This window comes from Culex quinquefasciatus, chromosome 1 (genome assembly GCF_015732765.1).
Source record: "Culex quinquefasciatus strain JHB chromosome 1, VPISU_Cqui_1.0_pri_paternal, whole genome shotgun sequence".
Taxonomy (NCBI): domain Eukaryota; kingdom Metazoa; phylum Arthropoda; class Insecta; order Diptera; family Culicidae; genus Culex; species Culex quinquefasciatus.
Genome location: NC_051861.1, coordinates 52,018,198 through 52,037,438, shown reverse-complemented (window position 1 = coordinate 52,037,438; position 19,241 = coordinate 52,018,198). Strand labels below are relative to the sequence as shown.

The 19,241-nt window shown below is 40.5% G+C and overlaps 1 protein-coding gene across 1 annotated transcript in view; it reads left to right on the top strand.

The window, feature by feature from the left end:
- LOC6039306 overlaps positions 1-19,241 on the top strand; it is a 423,209-nt gene that overhangs the window by 320,729 nt on the left and 83,239 nt on the right. Inside the window, exons 8-11 of the mRNA XM_038248130.1 lie at positions 1,183-1,328; positions 1,526-1,676; positions 1,799-1,929; positions 12,215-12,374. Coding sequence (XP_038104058.1) covers positions 1,183-1,328; positions 1,526-1,676; positions 1,799-1,929; positions 12,215-12,374 — 588 coding nt within the window. The remainder of the gene's footprint in view (positions 1-1,182; positions 1,329-1,525; positions 1,677-1,798; positions 1,930-12,214; positions 12,375-19,241) is intronic.

The window sequence follows — 19,241 nt, the reverse complement described above, 5'->3', positions numbered from 1 at the left end:
TATTATGAGTGACCGTTTCTGGCGCGCAAGCGTAGGTCACGTGCTTAGTTTTGTATAGGAAATTCAAAGATTTTATTAATGGAGGGTTGTTTATCGCCAATCATCTGGATAAGTTTGAGAATTACAATGCTCTTGTATAAAATTGTCCGGGGAACACGATGGTGATCAAATTAAAAAAAAGTTCTGTTAACCATCGATAGATGAACGTTGCCTCCAAGCTTGGTCCAAATCGAGTTCAAGAGTGAACCCAATTGACTTGGAATGACTCAAATATAGTTTATTCATCAGGTTTTGACACTTTTCTCGTTAACTCGGAGGATTGACTAGAATCAAAGTCTCTTTCAATTTGTATATGTAACTATGGTTACAAACTCGATATTTTTTGAGTAGATGTCAGTAAACACTTCAGTTTTTTCAAATTATGATATATTTGGGCTCGCTGAACACTCTCCAATCTACAAAATGTAATTTAAGTGATTTTTTTTGCCAATTAATAAATTTGTAAATTTTGGGTATAAATGCCCTTATTTTTGCAAGATAAATACATGTTCAAAATGTCATCTAACTTTTAAAATCATAAAAAAATGGAAAATATTACATTATCACTCGCAGCATACAGAGCTAATCGGCTTTGTACATCAACATATATCTAGCTTTTATTTAGAAGCTTAACTTGATCCAGTGCAGTACACACACTGTCATACTTTATTGAATTTGTGCAGTAGCTGCAAGTATTCCTCAACTACCAACCCAATACCAATACATTGTGTTCAGACGAAACACGATTGCAATGTCTGACACATTCCGGGAGTTTCTTTCGATACCTTGTCGTCCCTTTGGAGAATGCAACATTCCCAGACGAGAGCTGCTGCTGCAAACAGCCACACCTTTCGTCTCTTGTTTCCAGTTTGTCAGGAACCATGTTGAAAGTGCCTGTATTGTAAGCTGTCTGCTATTGTCCCCTTTCCCCCCTCGCATGTCCAGCTCTGGGGAAATCAGTCTTCAGTCTAGGAGCGCTGCACTGTGCCATTGAAAGCGTAAAATCAATAAAACAAATTCTAAACAAATCCCTTTATGGTACTCTGTTTTCAATTCTCGTCTTCATCATAATGTTCACATAAAGATTGAGTGATTTCCTCTCAATTTCTGTTTCTGTTCTTTGCTCTGCTCTTCAACTCCCAGTGAAGCCAGTGTCGGCATCCATGTCGTCCAAGCCAAAGCAATTAATTTCAGGCCAGGACTACAGCGTGACCTGTGATGTGGAAGGATCAGTGCCCGACACCGAGATTAGATGGATGCAAAACAACCGTCCGTTCACCAAAGCAAAAGTGAGTTAACGTACATGTCTTGTCTTATTTCTTCGAAACTTGTATGTGTGTGTGTGTGCAAGTACGTGTATGTGTGCTATTTTTGTGTACCAAATGGATTGGTTCTGGTTTCCGATATCAACCACATAAGTTCCATGCAACACTTGCTAATTCACTTTGACCACAACAAAGCCTTTTTAAACCTTGTGCATTTTCAGATTAGAACTGTTAACAACAGTTCGATTGTGACGTCAGTTTTGAGCTTCCAACCCAGCTCGGAAGACGATGGAACTGTCCTTAAATGTGAAGGTTCCAATCCCAGGCTGCAAAACTCAGTGCTGGAAGATTCCGTCATCATGAACGTTCTCTGTAAGTGACTTGTTGTTTGAAGTTCCTGAATTATTCACCCCGGCTACCGTTCTAGTTAGTTAGGTCAACTTTTTACATCTCTTTCCTCTTTCCATTACACTTTCCAACCTGCAAACACCCAGATCCACCGCAAGTGACGCTGTCCCTCGGATCAACGCTTAATCCGGACGACATTAAGGAGGGCGACGATGTCTACTTCGAGTGTCACATCAAGGCAAATCCGAGGGAGCACCGCATTACATGGTCCCACGATGTAAGTATACGCGATGGCCGGGTGTCCGGTTCGCTGCCTGCCCTCTGTTCGGGTCGTTGGGGTTGCAGCTCTGTCTTTGAGTTGGACGCGCTATCCGACTGCTGCTGCTGCCTAACGTAGATTAAGTGGACGTAACGAGAAAATGTGGAACAGTGGACGGGATAATTCATTTAATTTTCCTTGCCCATTTCGTGTTGCCCATCAGCGGCGTTGCGTGTCTCTTTCAGCAGGGAAGGAGAGAGAGCGAGAGACAGAGAAGACAAGATACGAAGTTAGTTTGAAGCAGTATCAGATTCGTCTTCGTCGTGGGCGTTACGTTGATTGTAGAAAGGGTCATTTACCAGTAACGTAGCTGTGACATAGCAGAGAATATTGAATGTATTAAAAAAAACTTTTAAAGCTGTTTTGAAGGTCTCGGGATAACGGAGCCTATGTTTGAAAATATTTTCAACTTCAATTTTTCCTGTCCTTCTGGAGAAACGAAACGGCCTACTATTCTCTACTAAAAATAGCTGAATGGAAAATTTATACTTTTCAATACCAGTGCTGAAAGTTCTACCGTTCAGCACTGAAATGGGTGCTGAAAGTTTGGACTTTTCCCCACAAGTATCGAAAAGTAACATTTTTCAATATTTTTGTTTTGAACTGAACACTTGAATGTTTGACATAAAATTTCATTCAAAAAGAGGATTTCGGAATTGCAAAAAAAAATGTAATTTTATTGTAACTCGTTGCAAAACCAGATTATTTCAGCATTCGTCGTAACGTCATGATTCGAAATCCAGACACTTATTAGCATATCAGCATATAGCTGGCAAAAAATCATGTAATAAGTTGGAAATGTAGAAATATCATGAGGATGTAGTATAAACAGTTATTTTCAAAAAAAAAAATGCATGCAAAATATGTCTTTTCTAACAATTTTTCATCAGAATTTTAAAATTAAAATGACTTGTTGTGCTTCGAATTCCGGACACTGATAAAAGCTGATTCGAAATCCGGACACTTTTACTTCGAATTCCGGACACTCGATTTTACTTATAAATCGCACAAATTTGGACTGAAATGTTAGTGAATGGCATTCTTTAGGTCTCAAATAAGCTGTTAACGTGAAAATTAGCTAGAATTTAAGGAAACCGAAACCATAAATTTCTGCTTTGCCTTCCCAATGCTTCGAACGCCTATGAAATATTTCGAGTGAAATGTTTCGCATTTTTGGTAAACTTATAATTTTATTGTATTTAATTGTTTTGGCATTAACTACAGCGTTCAAACAAACTTGATGAAAGTTGATGTTGGAATTCATCAAATAACACAGTTTTGACATTCATAATGCGAACTTATATCCAAATCTATATATATAAAAAATTTCGACGGTTTTGTTCGAACGCGAATCAGTTCAATACTAAGCGTCGGATCGAGATGCTCTTTGTTGCGTTGGGTTCGTGTAAGCCCAAGAAAGGTTTTTATGCTAAAAATTGCCACTTTGGCCACTCTGGGACCGATTCCGGAGCATCTGCATATTGTATGGGAAAAATTACGTAAACTTAAATTTTGATCGCAGGAGGCTGAATAGCAAACAAACTAAAACACGGTGGGTAAGAAGGGGATTATTATGCAACTTGCATGCACCTCGGAAATTCCTTCTGGAGGTTGTTGGGGGGACTATTCTGAGTCAGAAAAATCAATTCCCAAAATATTCTGTCGGTGAAAACTGGTTTTATCTCGATTTGAAGTTAAAAAACCTAATATATCACCTAAAACCTCAAAAATACGTCTAAAATCACGGTCTAACTCTGGACAAAGATGCACATTTTTATCAAGATATCAATTCTTAGTTGCGCTTGAATTTTTAATAAGATTCATCCCGTAAATTTCTTGTTTTATCAAAAATGTAGATTTTTTAGTCATTCTGGTCACTGAAGCGTTTATTTTCAACATCATTGGCGTGTAGGACAGATCCTTGCGCATGTTTTGGTATATATAACATTGAAGTTTTGAGCAAAAAGAAATTTCGCAACGCCTATCTTTTCTGCTGGAACGTTTTTTTTAGAAAAATTTCAAAACTCTGAACACCTGTACAGAGCTTCAGAGTACTTCAATTCAATATTATCTATACCAAAACATGCGCAAGGATCTGTCCTACACGCCAATGATGTTGAAAATAAACGCTTCAGTGACCAGAATGACTAAAAATCTACATTTTGATAAAACAAGAAATTTACGGGTTGAATCTTATTAAAAATTCAAGTGCAAAAAGCATGCTCCTGTAGAGTTCAATCAAGCTCATATTTGGGATTTCAGTTCAGTATGCCTTCCGTAACAAGCCCCAGAATGTCCGCAAAAATGTAATTTCTGTTACATCCTACTGAGTATGATCGCAGTAGCTGTTAATAACAGAAATGAGTTAAATATCGAGAATTTTGAAAATTGGCAGCAATTTTCCCACTAAAATAGACATAACTTAACTGAAAATGGATAAAATTTCATTCTTTTTTCTGCAAAATTGTTCTTCATTTTGTTTGCAACAATGCTACAATATTAATTTTTGAATTCAGACATGACTGTTTATTTACCAGAGCAAATTGAAAATATTGTTTTAGAAATATCACTATTTTACACCTCCTGATGACGCTGGGACTCAAGTAATGGATCGATTTGAGGTGTACTATGTCAGGAATATATTTTGGGAACTAAGAATTGATATCTTGATAAAAATGTGCATCTTTGTCCAGAGTTAGACCGTGATTTTAGACGTATTTTTGAGGTTTTAGGTGATATATTAGGTTTTTTAACTTCAAATCGAAATAAAACCAGTTTTCACCGACAGAATATTTTGGGAATTGATTTTTCTGACTCAGAATAGTCCCCCCAACAACCTCCAGAAGGAATTTCCGAGGTGCATGCAAGTTGCATAATAATCCCTTTCTTACCCACCGTGTAAAAACGTCAAGAAACGAAAAAAAACAAGACGAAGTTTGTCGGGTAAGGCTTGTAATTGTTAAAACAAGATCCGGGTTTCGAAGCGTCCGGGAATTTGAATCATGACGTTATTCATCCAACTGGGAAACCTCGTTGGATAAATGTACAACTCGTGTTGCAAAAATCTTTTAAATAATTTGTAGCCTGAAAACATGCATAAAAAAATTCCTAAATTTTTGAATGATTGATTTTGGTTCATGGCCAATAAATTTTGAGCACTTTTTGTGAAGATATAAATAATCAAAAGAGATCTTTAGAATGCTCAAATGTTGTTTTTTTTTGAAACTCTAAGTCTACGTAATTTGTGCTTAGCCAACCAAGCCCTATGAAGAGTGTCACCCAGCTTTCGGCCTTCACCGCCGTGGCGCACGCGGTAGCAGCTGAGTGGTGTTAAGATTTCCATTTATAACTAAGTTTAGGAAAACAGCTCATCGCCGCGTCACGGTCGTCCGCGTGAAAGCGAGAAAGCATTTTTTGGTCTCTTTTCCCCGGCATGATGAACCTACGCCGGCGGAAAAAGTCGTCAAAGCAACGCGTCGCGACGCCACATCCGAAGCTTCTTCTTCGTCATCTGGCTGTTGCTGCTGGCAGAGGGGATGAATGCGAAATTGAATGAAATCAGCTTAAGAGAGATAAATTGCTCCACGGAATATAACGGCATCATATTTTCTCGATGTGAATTTAATGGGATTTTAATATGTATCCTGCCGGGGCTACCTTTCGCTTTGTGTTTGTGTGTACACAGAGTGAAAGCAAAATATGGCCAAGTTTTCATTTCTGCAGGCTGCTGCCACTTTAAAGAGATTTTCCATGCCCTCAGTTAGGCTGATGAGATGTTTGCTTCATTTTCTCGTTTAGAGAGATATTAGTGTTCATACTAAATGCACAGATGTGTTGTATCATATTGTTGAAAATGTCAAACCAACAATCAGACAAACAATATTGCCAGCAGCATTTTTCTGGAAAGTTGTTGTTATTGTTCAAGTTTTATTCACATACATATATCACAAATTAAATCAATTCGACGTAACATATTAAACAAGACATAAAAGAAGCTTTCTTGTGTATGCATCCAATGCAAAATCTGCTTGCAAATGATGATTACTTTGTGGAATCTGCCTGTAGCATTGTTGCAACAAAGACCATTTTTGCATCTAATTCATCATGATGATAAATCAAAATGCAATTTTATTTGACTTTTGTACATCTACATGAGGATTGACTTTTGGTAAAGGTATTGTAAGCCGGGCCTGTAGTAAGACGTGTTTTTTTTCCAGTTGTCGTTTTTCAATTGTCAATTTTCAAGAAAAAAATGTTTTCAAAAGTAATTAACGCCATCATTATTGGACTTGGCCAGCGGTTGCGGAAGTGCATTGGTGGTTTCGGTATAAATTACAAGATTACAGAAACAAATCGACGGGTGAGAGTGTATTTGTACGTCGAGCTGTGCGGTTCGTTTTTGCTCGGCGTGCTTGCTTCGGTCCTATTTTTAGAGTGTTCCGTGTGCGTTCCGGAACAAAAAAGTGTTTAAAAGTCTTCGCAACAAAGGGAACCTGTCGGTCGTTCACAGATTTCGCGGTGTCGTGAACAGTTTCTCTGTTATTTGTCGTGTTTTAATTGACAAAAGTTGGCTTCGCCATAATTTTCGCTCTGAAAAACCGCAGCGAGACGTATCACACAAATACTAAGAAGTGATACTGTATTGGTGCGAGAGTTGGTAGGAAAAGAAGAGAGTGCTCTCTGGAAAGAGAGGAAGATTATTTTATGTCTGCTACGGCTCGTATTGAAGAGAGCAAGCGGATTGTGAGAGGCAGTCCATGTTGCTGACAACGGTCATCATCATCATCGCACCACTGCTGATGATTTTTCGCGGCGTTGGAGCTCTCACACAGACTACGGCGCCTGCTTAGCGGGGTTGGAGAGCATGAGAATGTGCTGAAGTATCTCGTCGCCTCTCCTACACTGGAAATGGTAGGGGATATCAATAGGGTGGTGCTATCAGGTAAAACTTTTCCATTTTTAGAAGTTTTTTCAGCAGCATTCTCGTTACGGTAAGTCTGATTATTATTATTATTATTATTTTGCAATGTAAAATAATTACATATGTTCACACGTTTTTGGAATTACGACAACTAAAAATATTTGAATTCTAGAGTAATTTTTAAAAAAACCTATGAGTCACGGGTTTCCTACGCTGATAGGATCTTTTGAAAATTTAATCTAGAATTTTAATGTCAAACTCACCAGTAGCATTGGTGATAAATGTTATTACTTTTTAATAATAATGTTCTCCTCTACCAACAGTGAGCGAGTTGTGGCGCTATAACCACGGCAAATAGTGTCCAGGGCATTCGCGGAAATTCGATGTCCCATCCACGAGGGTCCCGGAGCACCAAAACTTCTTAGCATGGTGGCTCCCAACGTTAATTGCCTAAACAAACAGGAACGTGAGCGGGGGGATCCCCACGTTTCTTCCTCCCCTGTAGATTCAGGAATGTATTGTTGTTTGAACATTCGTGCTCAAACTCAATCCACTTCAACGAATCATCTTTGCGGTTAACTTTACGCAGTTGGCCTGGCCGCTTTAACGTTTGTGATGTTTCAAAGCAATTTATTGCATTGGGGCACTGCAATTGTTAATAATGACAAGAGGATGCTAGGCGTTAATCAACCTAAGGCATTTTCCAGGATGCCCTCGAAAGACTGGCTGCGCTAGGGTTAGATTAGATTAGATTAGATTAGATTAGATTACAGAAACAAATCGACGTCGTCGTGCTATCTTGTCGCACCCGCCATTTTGACGTTTCGAGAAAAACGCGTTTTAATGTTTGACCTTGAATATTCAAAAACGAGAGCACGCAATGTAAACAATAACAAACACGTTTTGTTTGGCTCATCATTCTGTGCATTGTCCCAAAGTTTGGTTGAAGTTGGTTGCTGGAGTCCCGAGTTATAATTACAAATGTTTACGGTAGTCTAGCTTGTACGTGCGACAAACGCATCCTGACTTTCCTGGCCTGAAATCCCTTTGGCCTTTTGTCGCACTTACATCAATTTTCATGGAGTGACAAGATAGCACGACAAGATTGAAACTACTTTCATATGTAAAGTGACAAAAATGCACGGAGTTTTTTCGGTTTTTGTTGAATATCTCAGGATTGAAATCGAATTTTGGGGATCTGTGAAGGTCAAAAGGTGAGGCATTGTGAGCTGCACAAAATGGCGTTCTAAACTCAATTTGGCCCAAAATGCACGTACGACAAGTTAGCACGATGGTGACGAAATACCATCCGTTCAAATGCAATGCTTCCACGCCTTCGGACCAGTCTCCAGAACCAGGATTGTTTCAGCATGGTTAAATGTGTAATCTTCAAAAAGAGTTTCACCTTGTGGATCTTGTCCCGCTGCTTTACGATTACCGAGAACGGCACTTGCAGCTGTACGTCGTCGTTTTGTTTGCATTCAAGATTTGAACGGTCGGATGATCGTGGTTTCATTCGATTATCTGAGCTCGGATGAGGAGCTGCCGGAAGTTGGACTGGTTGTATGGATTTCAAGCATGAAATGTTGATGAAGGTCGAAAGAAGCTTATTTTGAAGCCCGGTGAGCACGTTCCATTTTTAATTCAAAAACTCAATCACATATTCTAACAAACAAAATCAAATCAAACCATCCACATTAACGACCCCCGGGTCTTTTGTGGTCTCTATTGCAAGTTTCTGCTCGAACCTAGGAGTCCGAAGGCTTGAATGGGGAGAGCGCCTAAACTTCTTTTACTCCAAGGAACCTTGTCGGCCTGTGTGGATCAATCGGACCGCGCACTGGACTCACAATCCAGAGGTCGCCGGTTCGAATCCCGAGGCAGACGCAAAAATTCTAAGTGTTAATATAGGTATTCGGTGCCCTCTCCCCGTGCCATACCTTCACACTTAGGAGACCCGGGAGGCGGAGTCTTGTCGCAAAAAGAACGATACACGCCTGTGGATCCGTTGACGAAACCGCAATGTTTAAGAGGGCCACATTATAAGGTGTTACGTTGATTCCGTTTCCGAACCTTCCACCCCACTGTTTGAACTGACGACCTTTGGATTGTGAGTCCAACCGCCGCCAGCGATTCCACCGGAGTAGGCTTGGTTTGGTGTGTTGTTTGTACTTATGGCATGGAGACGACTCCTACACCTGGAATGATTTAACGGCCTAACAACGAAGGCCGGGACCGACATTTTATTTTCTCATCCGATGGAAGGTTGCAGCAGATGGGAATCGAACCCAGAATCATCCGCTTACAAAGCGGACAGCGTAACCATTCGGCCACGCACTGCCATTCTAACAAACATCCATATCAATTAAATCAAACTACGCCAAATTACCACTATTAACGTGATAATTTGTTCGCTGTGAGTGTTCGATTGCTGGCACTTGTTTGAAGGTTCGGCTATGGGTAGTATGCTTATTGATTTTGCAACATCTCATACCGTTAATGTCGTGACGGTTTAACAAGGGCGTCTGTGTGATGTGTCCCTACACCTGTTACAAATTTCTTTGCTTGGGGGGGATGGGATTTTTTTTTATTTAAGCACAGGTATTTGTAACAACAAAATTTGTGCAAAAAACATATGTACGTGGGTGTACAGATTAGAGACAGATGATGACGAATTGTTTGAAAAAGCGAAAACCTGTGAACTGGACCAAGCTGCCGGCGGGTATTAGAACTATCCATTCATTCATTCATTCATTCATTCATTCATTCATGCATTCATTCATTCACTTCTGGTAAAGATTTTTTTCATGATTTGATAAGATTTATAGACGCAATCGTACAGTGTTTTAGCAAAATCAAAATTTACTTATGCGTTTACTGCATGCAACTCGCTTCAAACAAGATTTTTTTCAGTATTCGCACGACTAGTGCTAAAAAAACTCCATTTTGCAACTATTTGCATAAACTTTCAATTTTTCAAACTAACTCTATGAAAAACTTTCCTCACTTTGCAAACGATCAATCGAGAAAAAGACAGAAAGAGCGCAAACGGCTCTTCTGATTCAATTTGTGGTTTCCCCAGGTTCCATCAAAATAAAGCAAAAGAGCATTCGGGTTGAGATTTCTTGTTTACACATGGACCACCACCACCGGTAGCATGAGCAACGAACGACGACGGAGGGACCAATCAAATGTTTGGCCAGGATGGATCTTCATCTTTGATGTCGGTGTGGCAACTGGATCCGGGGTAGTTAAGGCAACGCTTCAGATGCAGGACTACGAGGTGCCACGCTTGCCAATGTTTTATGTATAGAGCCGCCCAACCTAGTGTTAATAGAACATCAGTATGCTCGATGCTGGAGTATCACTGACGGAAGGTTTTCTTCATGTGGTGACCGCTGTGCATGAGATGGGCAGTATTTCAATATAAATTAAATCGGAGTAATAGAGTTTGTACCCAAGCAGGGTTGTCAAGGTTATGACAGGATGAAGTTTTATTGAGTTGCGAAAGTAATATTGGAGTTTTTTTTAATCCAGACTAGTAACCAACTTAACTAACTGATAATTATTTTAATGAGTACACTAAATCCCTGAATTGCGCTCCCCCCTATTGCACCTCCCCCGAATCACGCTCAAACCCCGAAATAACGCTCCCCCCAAACCACGCGTTATTGTGGGATTTTGACGTAAAACGGGGTTTTCTTTTTTAATGTACTTAATTGATATATAAATGAAACATTTGTATAAGGGGTCATCCACATCCACGGGAAAGGGGCTATCTACAAATCTGGGTATCCAAGAACTCCCGAATGTCATGGCCTATAATATTTACCTGATCAACGGGGGTCTATATGGGTGAATTAACTATCGGTAAAGCTTCAAGTAGCTTCAGTAAACCACAGTGGATTTTTGGTGGTATGTTAGATTGTTATGAGTCAACCAGGAACTCCTAGAAGTCATAGCCTGGTTGTGTACCTGATTAACGGGGGTCTATTTTGGGTAAATTAACCATCGGTATAGCTTTTGGGAAATTCAGTGAACCACAATGGATACCCTTCGCCATGTTGGATTGGTATAGGTCATCCACGAATCTACCTGATCAACGGGGGTTTAATATATTCAATTAATGGTCAGCAATTCCTGATGTTAGATTGATAAAAGTGTTCTGATATGGCTCAAAGTTAATGGAAGGTTTGTGTGAGGCCAAGCTTTCTTTACAAAAATTAAAGAATTTAAATTCAATTAAAGAAATTAATGCTTATCATGCGTAAATTATGATTCCGGCGATCCCAAGTGTTTTTTTTCATTGAGACTAAACCAGGATTAATAAAAAAATATGCTGAATTAAACAAAAACATCTGATGGAACTTTTGGAAAACTGTACCCACCCTGATTTTAAATCTCGGATGAGTTTTCAAAAAGCCGTAAGAGCCACTGTGACCTCTGACACTAATTTTCGTTTTTCTCGAAAATGAAACAAAATTTCATTTATTTCAAGTATGGAGCACTTGAAGGACGTGTAGATGAACAATCTCGAGCATTTTTGATATTGGTTTTTCGTAAATCGGTCGAATACCGATGCAAAAAGGACTTCGTTTACCAATGGCTCTTACGGCTTTTTGAAAACTAATCCGAGAAATGCACACTTTTACCTTATAATATTTGGTTAAGATATCTACATATTATAACTATGAAGCGCAGTGCAGCAGGCAAGTTCTTCAACTAAATTGCACTATTCCTGGTATTTTCCCTTAACACACATTTGCAGAATAAACGAAATTTACGTCCTTGTTCCCGGTTAAGTCCTTCCACTATCAACTAATGCCCTCTGGTCAACGATCTCTGTAACTCCACAAAAAAAGAAAGAAAAAAAACTTACCACAACCAGGTCAACAGTTCAGCAGCAACTGCATAAGAGTCGGGCACACAAAAAAACTAATTCCATTTCCTCTTTTTTCTCTATTCTCTGCCCTACCATAACAACGTACATCTGGACGCTATTTAACAATTTCTGGATGGATTAACACTTTGCCAACGTGCTGCCGGCGGCGGATGCACTTGCATACCCAACCCAACCCACCGACCACGGTGTCACACACGGAATGCATTCTTGTGGGGGCTCCCTATAATGGAAACCACCACCGCCAACCCTGGTGCTAAAAAAAAACGACGCCATCCTCTTGAAAATAATGACAACGACGGTTCCCACACGGAATGCACCGGGGTATGAAAAAAAACCCACTCATCTGGCCTGGCAACACTGGCAACGCTGACTCTTGCTGCTGCTGCTACTTCCGCAACCCGGGAATCGACTAATGAAAGGGTTCGCCAGTGACACAGAATGTGACGTCGGGGGTGATTATTTCGACGCGCTCACTGGTTCTGCAACGAGTCGGCCGGTACCATTCCGGGATGTACGCCTGTTCGGCCGCCAACGAGCAGGGCGAAAGCCAGAGTGCACCGGTCTCACTTAGGATTCACTGTAAGTACCCACTACTACCACCTACACCTGACTATGTACACTTTTGCTTAGCCTTTAACCGCGGCCCCCGGAATCGCGTGGGAAAATTTTTAATTCCGATGGATTCAACTGCTGGTGTTAAACGCAAACTTAGCGTGATTGAACAGAACGCGTTTGATTATAAAGGATAGTTTTGATGGAGACGCACGGTGGTAATTAAAATAAACTGGGTAAACAAATATATACCAGCTTTTCCGAATCGATTACGGAGGTCCTATCTGAAATAAGCAGGTCAAAAAGAGGTGTGTTTTAGACGATTTTCGCAAAAACCAAATTATTCGGATTTGGAATTTTGTAATTAAGTTTCAAGACAAATTTACTGCGAGCTCATTTCTATGGAAACGCATGGTACCTTTAGCTCGATACTTCTCCGAAACCATTTGATTTTGTTGTTGCAGATTCATATAGTGAATATATTCAGTCAGAATTGCATCATACATAATTCTTTGGACACGTTGAAAACGTCTTTCGATAACTTATCCAATGATGGGACGCATGACAAATACGGACAATTTTTTCATTAAAATATCTAAATCCGTTCTCTGAAAGTGTTTAAATGACACTCAAATGCTTATAACTTTTGAAAGGGATGTCAGATCAACAATCTTATAAACTCGCTGGAAAGGTCTTTTAAATATCTTTCTTCTCCAGGCATTTGTTTAGGTTTTTTATTCTGAGTTGATATGAATACATGAAAGTTGGTGTAAGGTGACGAATTACGAAGTTCATTTTTCGAGTAATTTTATAGCCTTTCATCAGTAAGGTGAGGAAGGCAGAAACAAACTTTGAGTTTCTTTATGCTCACAATAGGGTCCTTTGTTAATGTTTCTGTACAACGAAAAAAAAACACTGATTAAAAATCATTCCTGATCACTTTTTTTTTTTCATTTCAATGCAGAAAAAAATTGACAACACTACATTTTCGATGGATTACACTACTCGACAAAACAAAACTTGTGTCAAGGGATTAACGATATCTCATCCGTTCCTGAGAGAAAAGGCATCCCCGAATCCGATGCAATCGACAGAATTTGATTTTATGTCCACGCGGACTGACGAGAAGTTGGTACATTTTTTAACATAAAAAATCGAACAATTTAAAAAAAAACCATGCGTCTCCTCCAAATTATATGAGCCATCTACAAGAATATGGAAGCGCCTGGTGCATAGCCATTTCCTTTAAGCACAACGGAAACAACCAATACAAATGTATAAAAAAGTTGTCAAGTTCTCGAGGGGTCCACAGCTAGCATTTTTTGTACGATTATAAAAAATAAATATTAAAAGATTAAAATTAATTTATTTAAAAAACATATTTATATTTTATTATTTGTTTACTAAAATTTTATGTATCTCAAAGGTCTAGGGGTAATTCGGGATGTCCATGGGCATCCAAGAACTGCCTGGAGTTAAGATCTACGAGTCTACCGCCGTAACAAGCAAGAGGTCGTCGGATTTTGACCTCGGATCATGTGCGTATAGCATCAGTGCATATGATAGACTACTATATGAATGTGTTCGGATGTTCATGGTCATCCGAGGACTCCCTGAAGTTAAGATCTACGAGTCTACCGCCGTAGCAAGCAAGAGGTCGTCGGATTTTGACCCCGGATCATGTGCGTATAGCATCAGTGCATATAGTAGACTACTATATGAATGTGTTGGGATGTTCATGGTCATCCAAGGACTCCCTGGAGTTAAGATCTACGAGTCTACCGCCGTAACAAGCAAGAGGTCGTCGGATTTTGACCCCGGATCATGTGCGTATAGCATCAGTGGATATGGTAGACTACTGTATGAATGTGTTGGGATGTCCATGGTCATCCGAGGACTCCCTGGAGTTAAGATCTACGAGTCTACCACCGTAAAAAGCAAGAGGTCGTCGGATTTTGACCCCGGATCATGTGCGTATAGCATCAGTGGATATGGTAGACTACTGCATGAATGTGTTGGGATGTTCATGGTCATCCGAGGACTCCCTGGTGTTAAGATCTATGAGTCTACCGCCGTAACAAGCAAGAGGTCGTCGGATTTTGACCCCGGATCATGTGCGTATAGCATCAGTGGATATGGTAGACTACTGCATGAATGTGTTGGGATGTTCATGGTCATCCGAGGACTCCCTGGTGTTAAGATCTATGAGTCTACCGCCGTAACAAGCAAGAGGTCGTCGGATTTTGACCCCGGATCATGTGCGTATAGCATCAGTGCATATGTTAGACTACTATATGAATGTGTTGGGATGTTCATGGTCATCCGAGGACTCCCTGGTGTTAAGATCTACGAGTCTACCGCCGTAACAAGCAAGAGGTCGTCGGATTTTGACCCCGGATCATGTGCGTATAGCATCAGTGCATATGGTAGACTACTATATGAATGTGTTGGGATGTTCATGGTCATCCAAGGACTCCCTGGAGTTAAGATCTACGAGTCTACCACCGTAACAAGCAAGAGGTCGTCGGATTTTGACCCCGGATCATGTGCGTATAGCATCAGTGGATATAGTAGACTACTGTATGAATGTGTTGTGATGTTCATGGTCATCCAAGGACTCCCTGGAGTTAAGATTTACAATTCTACTGCCGTAGCAAGCAAGAGGTCGTCGGATTTTGACCCCGGATCATGTGCGTATAGCATCAGTGCATATGGTAGACTACTATATGAATGTGTTGGGATGTTCATGGTCATCCAAGGACTCCCTGGAGTTAAGATCTACGAGTCTACCGCCGTAACAAGCAAGAGGTCGTCGGATTTTGACCCCGGATCATGTGCGTATAGCATCAGTGGATATATTAGACTACTGTATGAATGTGTTGGGATGTCCATGGTCATCCGAGGACTCCCTGGTGTTAAGATCTACGAGTCTACCGCCGTAACAAGCAAGAGGTCGTCGGATTTTGACCCCGGATCATGTGCGTATAGCATCAGTGCATATGTTAGACTACTATATGAATGTGTTGGGATGTTCATGGTCATCCGAGGACTCTCTGGAGTTAAGATCTACGAGTCTACCGCCATAGCAAGCAGAGGTCGTCGGATTTTGACCCCGGATCATGTGCGAATAGCATCAGTGCATATGGTAGACTACTATATGAATGTGTTGGGATGTTCATGGTCATCCAAGGACTCCTTGAGTTAAGATCTACGAGTCTACCGCCGTAACAAGCAAGAAGTCGTCGGATTTTGACCCCGGATCATGTGCGTATAGCATTAGTGCATATGGTAGACTACTATATGAATGTGAATGAATAAAGCACATGATCCAGGGTCAAAATCCGACGACCTCTTGCTTGTTACGGCGGTAGACTCGTAGATCTTAACTCCAGGGAGTCCTTGGATGACCATGAACATCACAACACATTCATACAGTAGTCTACCATATGCACTGATGCTATACACACAAGATCCGGGGTCAAAATCCGACGACCTCTTGCTTGTTACGGCGGTAGACTCATAGATCTTAAAACCGGTGAGTCCTCGGATGACCATTAAGATCTACGAGTCTACCGCCGTAGCAAGCAAGACATTCATATAGTAGTCTACCATATGCACTAATGCTATACGCACATGATCCGGGGTCAAAACCGACGACCTCTTGCTTGTTACGGCTGTAGACTCGTAGATCTTAACACCAGGTAGTCCTCGGATGACCATGAACATCCCAACATATTCATACAGTAGTCTACCATATCCACTGATGCTATACGCACATGATCCGGGGTCAAAATCCGACGACCTCTTGCTTGTTACGGCGGTAGACTCGTAGATCTTAACTCCAGGGAGTCCTTGGATGACCATGAACATCCCAACACATTCATATAGTAGTCTATCATATGCACTGATGCTATACGCACATGATCCGAGGTCAAAATCCGACGACCTCCTGCTTGTTACGGCGGTAGACTCGTAGATCTTAACACCAGGGAGTCCTCGGATGACCATGAACATCCCAACACATTCATATAGTAGTCTATCATATGCACTGATGCTATACACACAAGATTCGGGGTCAAAATCCGACGACCTCTTGCTTGTTACGGCGGTAGACTCGTAGATCTTAACTCCAGGGAGTCCTCGGATGACCATGGACATCCCAACACATTCATATAGTAGTCTACCATATGCACTGATGCTATACGCACATGATCCGGGGTCAAAATCCGACGACCTCTTGCTTGTTACGGCGGTAGACTCGTAGATCTTAACTCCAGGAGTCCTCGGATGACCATGAACATCCCAACACATTCATATAGTAGTCTAACATATGCACTGATGCTATAGGCACATGATCCGGGGTCAAAATCCGACGACCTCTTGCTTGTTACGGCGGTAGACTCGTAGATCTTAACACCAGGGAGTCCTCGGATGACCATGGACTTCCCAACATATTCATACAGTAGTCTAATATATCCACTGATGCTATACGCACATGATCCGGGGTCAAAATCCGACGACCTCTTGCTTGTTACGGCGGTAGATCGTAGATCTTAACTCCAGGGAGTCCTTGGATGACCATGAACATCCCAACACATTCATATAGTAGTCTACCATATGCACTGATGCTATATGCACATGATCCGGGTCAAAATCCGACAACCTCTTGCTTGTTACGGCGGTAGACTCGTACCATCATTGATGCTATATGCACATGATCCGGGGTCAAAATCCGACAACCTCTTGCTTGTTACGGCGGTAGACTCGTAGATCTTAACTCCAGGGAGTCCTCGGATGACCATGAACATCCCAACACATTCATATAGTAGTCTACCATATGCACTGATGCTATACGCACATGATCCGGGGTCAAAATCCGACGACCTCTTGCTTGTTACGGCGGTAGACTCGTAGATCTTAACTCCAGGGAGTCCTCGGATGACCATGAACATCCCAACACATTCATATAGTAGTCTAACATATGCACTGATGCTATAGGCACATGATCCGGGGTCAAAATCCGACGACCTCTTGCTTGTTACGGCGGTAGACTCGTAGATCTTAACACCAGGGAGTCCTCGGATGACCATGGACTTCCCAACATATTCATACAGTAGTCTAATATATCCACTGATGCTATACGCACATGATCCGGGGTCAAAATCCGACGACCTCTTGCTTGTTACGGCGGTAGATCGTAGATCTTAACTCCAGGGAGTCCTTGGATGACCATGAACATCCCAACACATTCATATAGTAGTCTACCATATGCACTGATGCTATATGCACATGATCCGGGTCAAAATCCGACGACCTCTTGCTTGCTACGGCGGTAGACTCGTAGATCTTAACTCCAGGCAGTCCTTGGATGCCCATGGACATCCCGAAGTACCCCTAGACCTTTGAGATACATAAAATTTTAGTAAACAAGTAAATCAAAAAATATGTTTTTTAAATAAATTAATTTTAAACTTTTAATATTTATTTTTTATAATCGTACAAAAAATGCTAGCTGTGGACCCCTCGAGAACTTGACAACTTTTTTATACATTTGTATTGGTTGTTTCCGTTATGCTTAAAGGAAATGGCTATGCACCAGGCGCTTCCATATTCTTGTAGATGGCTCATATAATTGGGAGGAGACGCATGGTTTTTTTTAAATTGTTCGATTTTATATGTTAAAAAATGTACCAACTTCTCGTCAGTCCGCGTGGACATAAAATCAAATTCTGTCGATTGCATCGGATTCGGGGATGCCTTTTCTCTCAGGAACGGATGAGATAACGTTAATCCCTTGACACAAGTTTTGTTTTGTCGAGTAGTGTTATCAATGGTCCCCTTGGAACGAGTTATCACGTAGGACCTTTTCTGTTAATCGTACAGAGATGGTGTCTTTCACTCGTGGACAATAACTGTCAATGATGGTTCAGAATTCAGGGTTCAGAAATAGTAAATTGAAATGAAAATTACGAACGATGCTCTACAAATAATACAAAGAAAATCATTTTTTGATTAATACATTCTAAATCGAGATTTGAAAAAAAAAAATTAAATATGTATTAATTGAACTTTCTTATAATAATTACATTTCAATTTAATTCAATTCGGTTTATTTGTGAATAATCAAGATACAATGAGTTCATTAAAGTACATAATAGAGTTTTGGAGTTCCTTTCAGCTGTGTGTTACATCGTAATTCAATCGAAAGTATTATTACTAATAAATTTTAAATAGAAAGCAAGAGTAAGAAAAAGTTTTCAAAAAAATTACAGAAAATAATTACATTTCTTTTCCATGCTAAGTGGCATGGCATAATGTTCTTCATCTCTGTTGTTTTTTTTTTTTTTTGTTTTATCATTTACTGTTCACATTATTTTATTTACTTCAAATTGTTTTACTTTTTTGCAGTGAATAAAAGACTTTTGGGTAAAAAAGAAAAAAAAATCACTTTAACAACTAATCCTGACTTACAACGAAAACGAGAGCGAGTAAACTAAGAACTGTATTTTAAGCTAAATCCTCCAAGCGTTCTAACTTGTTCCGCACGAGTTTTGCAACCACACAATGTTGTTGTCATCTCGATGAAAATGTTCAGAAGTTCTTGTGGTGAAAACAGGTAACTACTGCCTTCATCCGTTGATGTTGGTTGGTTTTCTCACAGTTGCAAACTGAAACCTGGAGGTGTTGTATTCTCTGCAACTTTTTGCCGCTGATTCAACGGCAATGGCTGCAGATTTGGAACCACTCGATCAGATTCCACTTCTGGTGACGCCAAAGCAGAAAAATCCACGTCCATGAATGCTGGTGGTAGTTTGCTACGATTTGGTTGGTGCCTCGTCGTTGCTTGCTGCTGAATTTTTACAAACTCAGCTCGTTTTGGGCAGCTTCGATTCT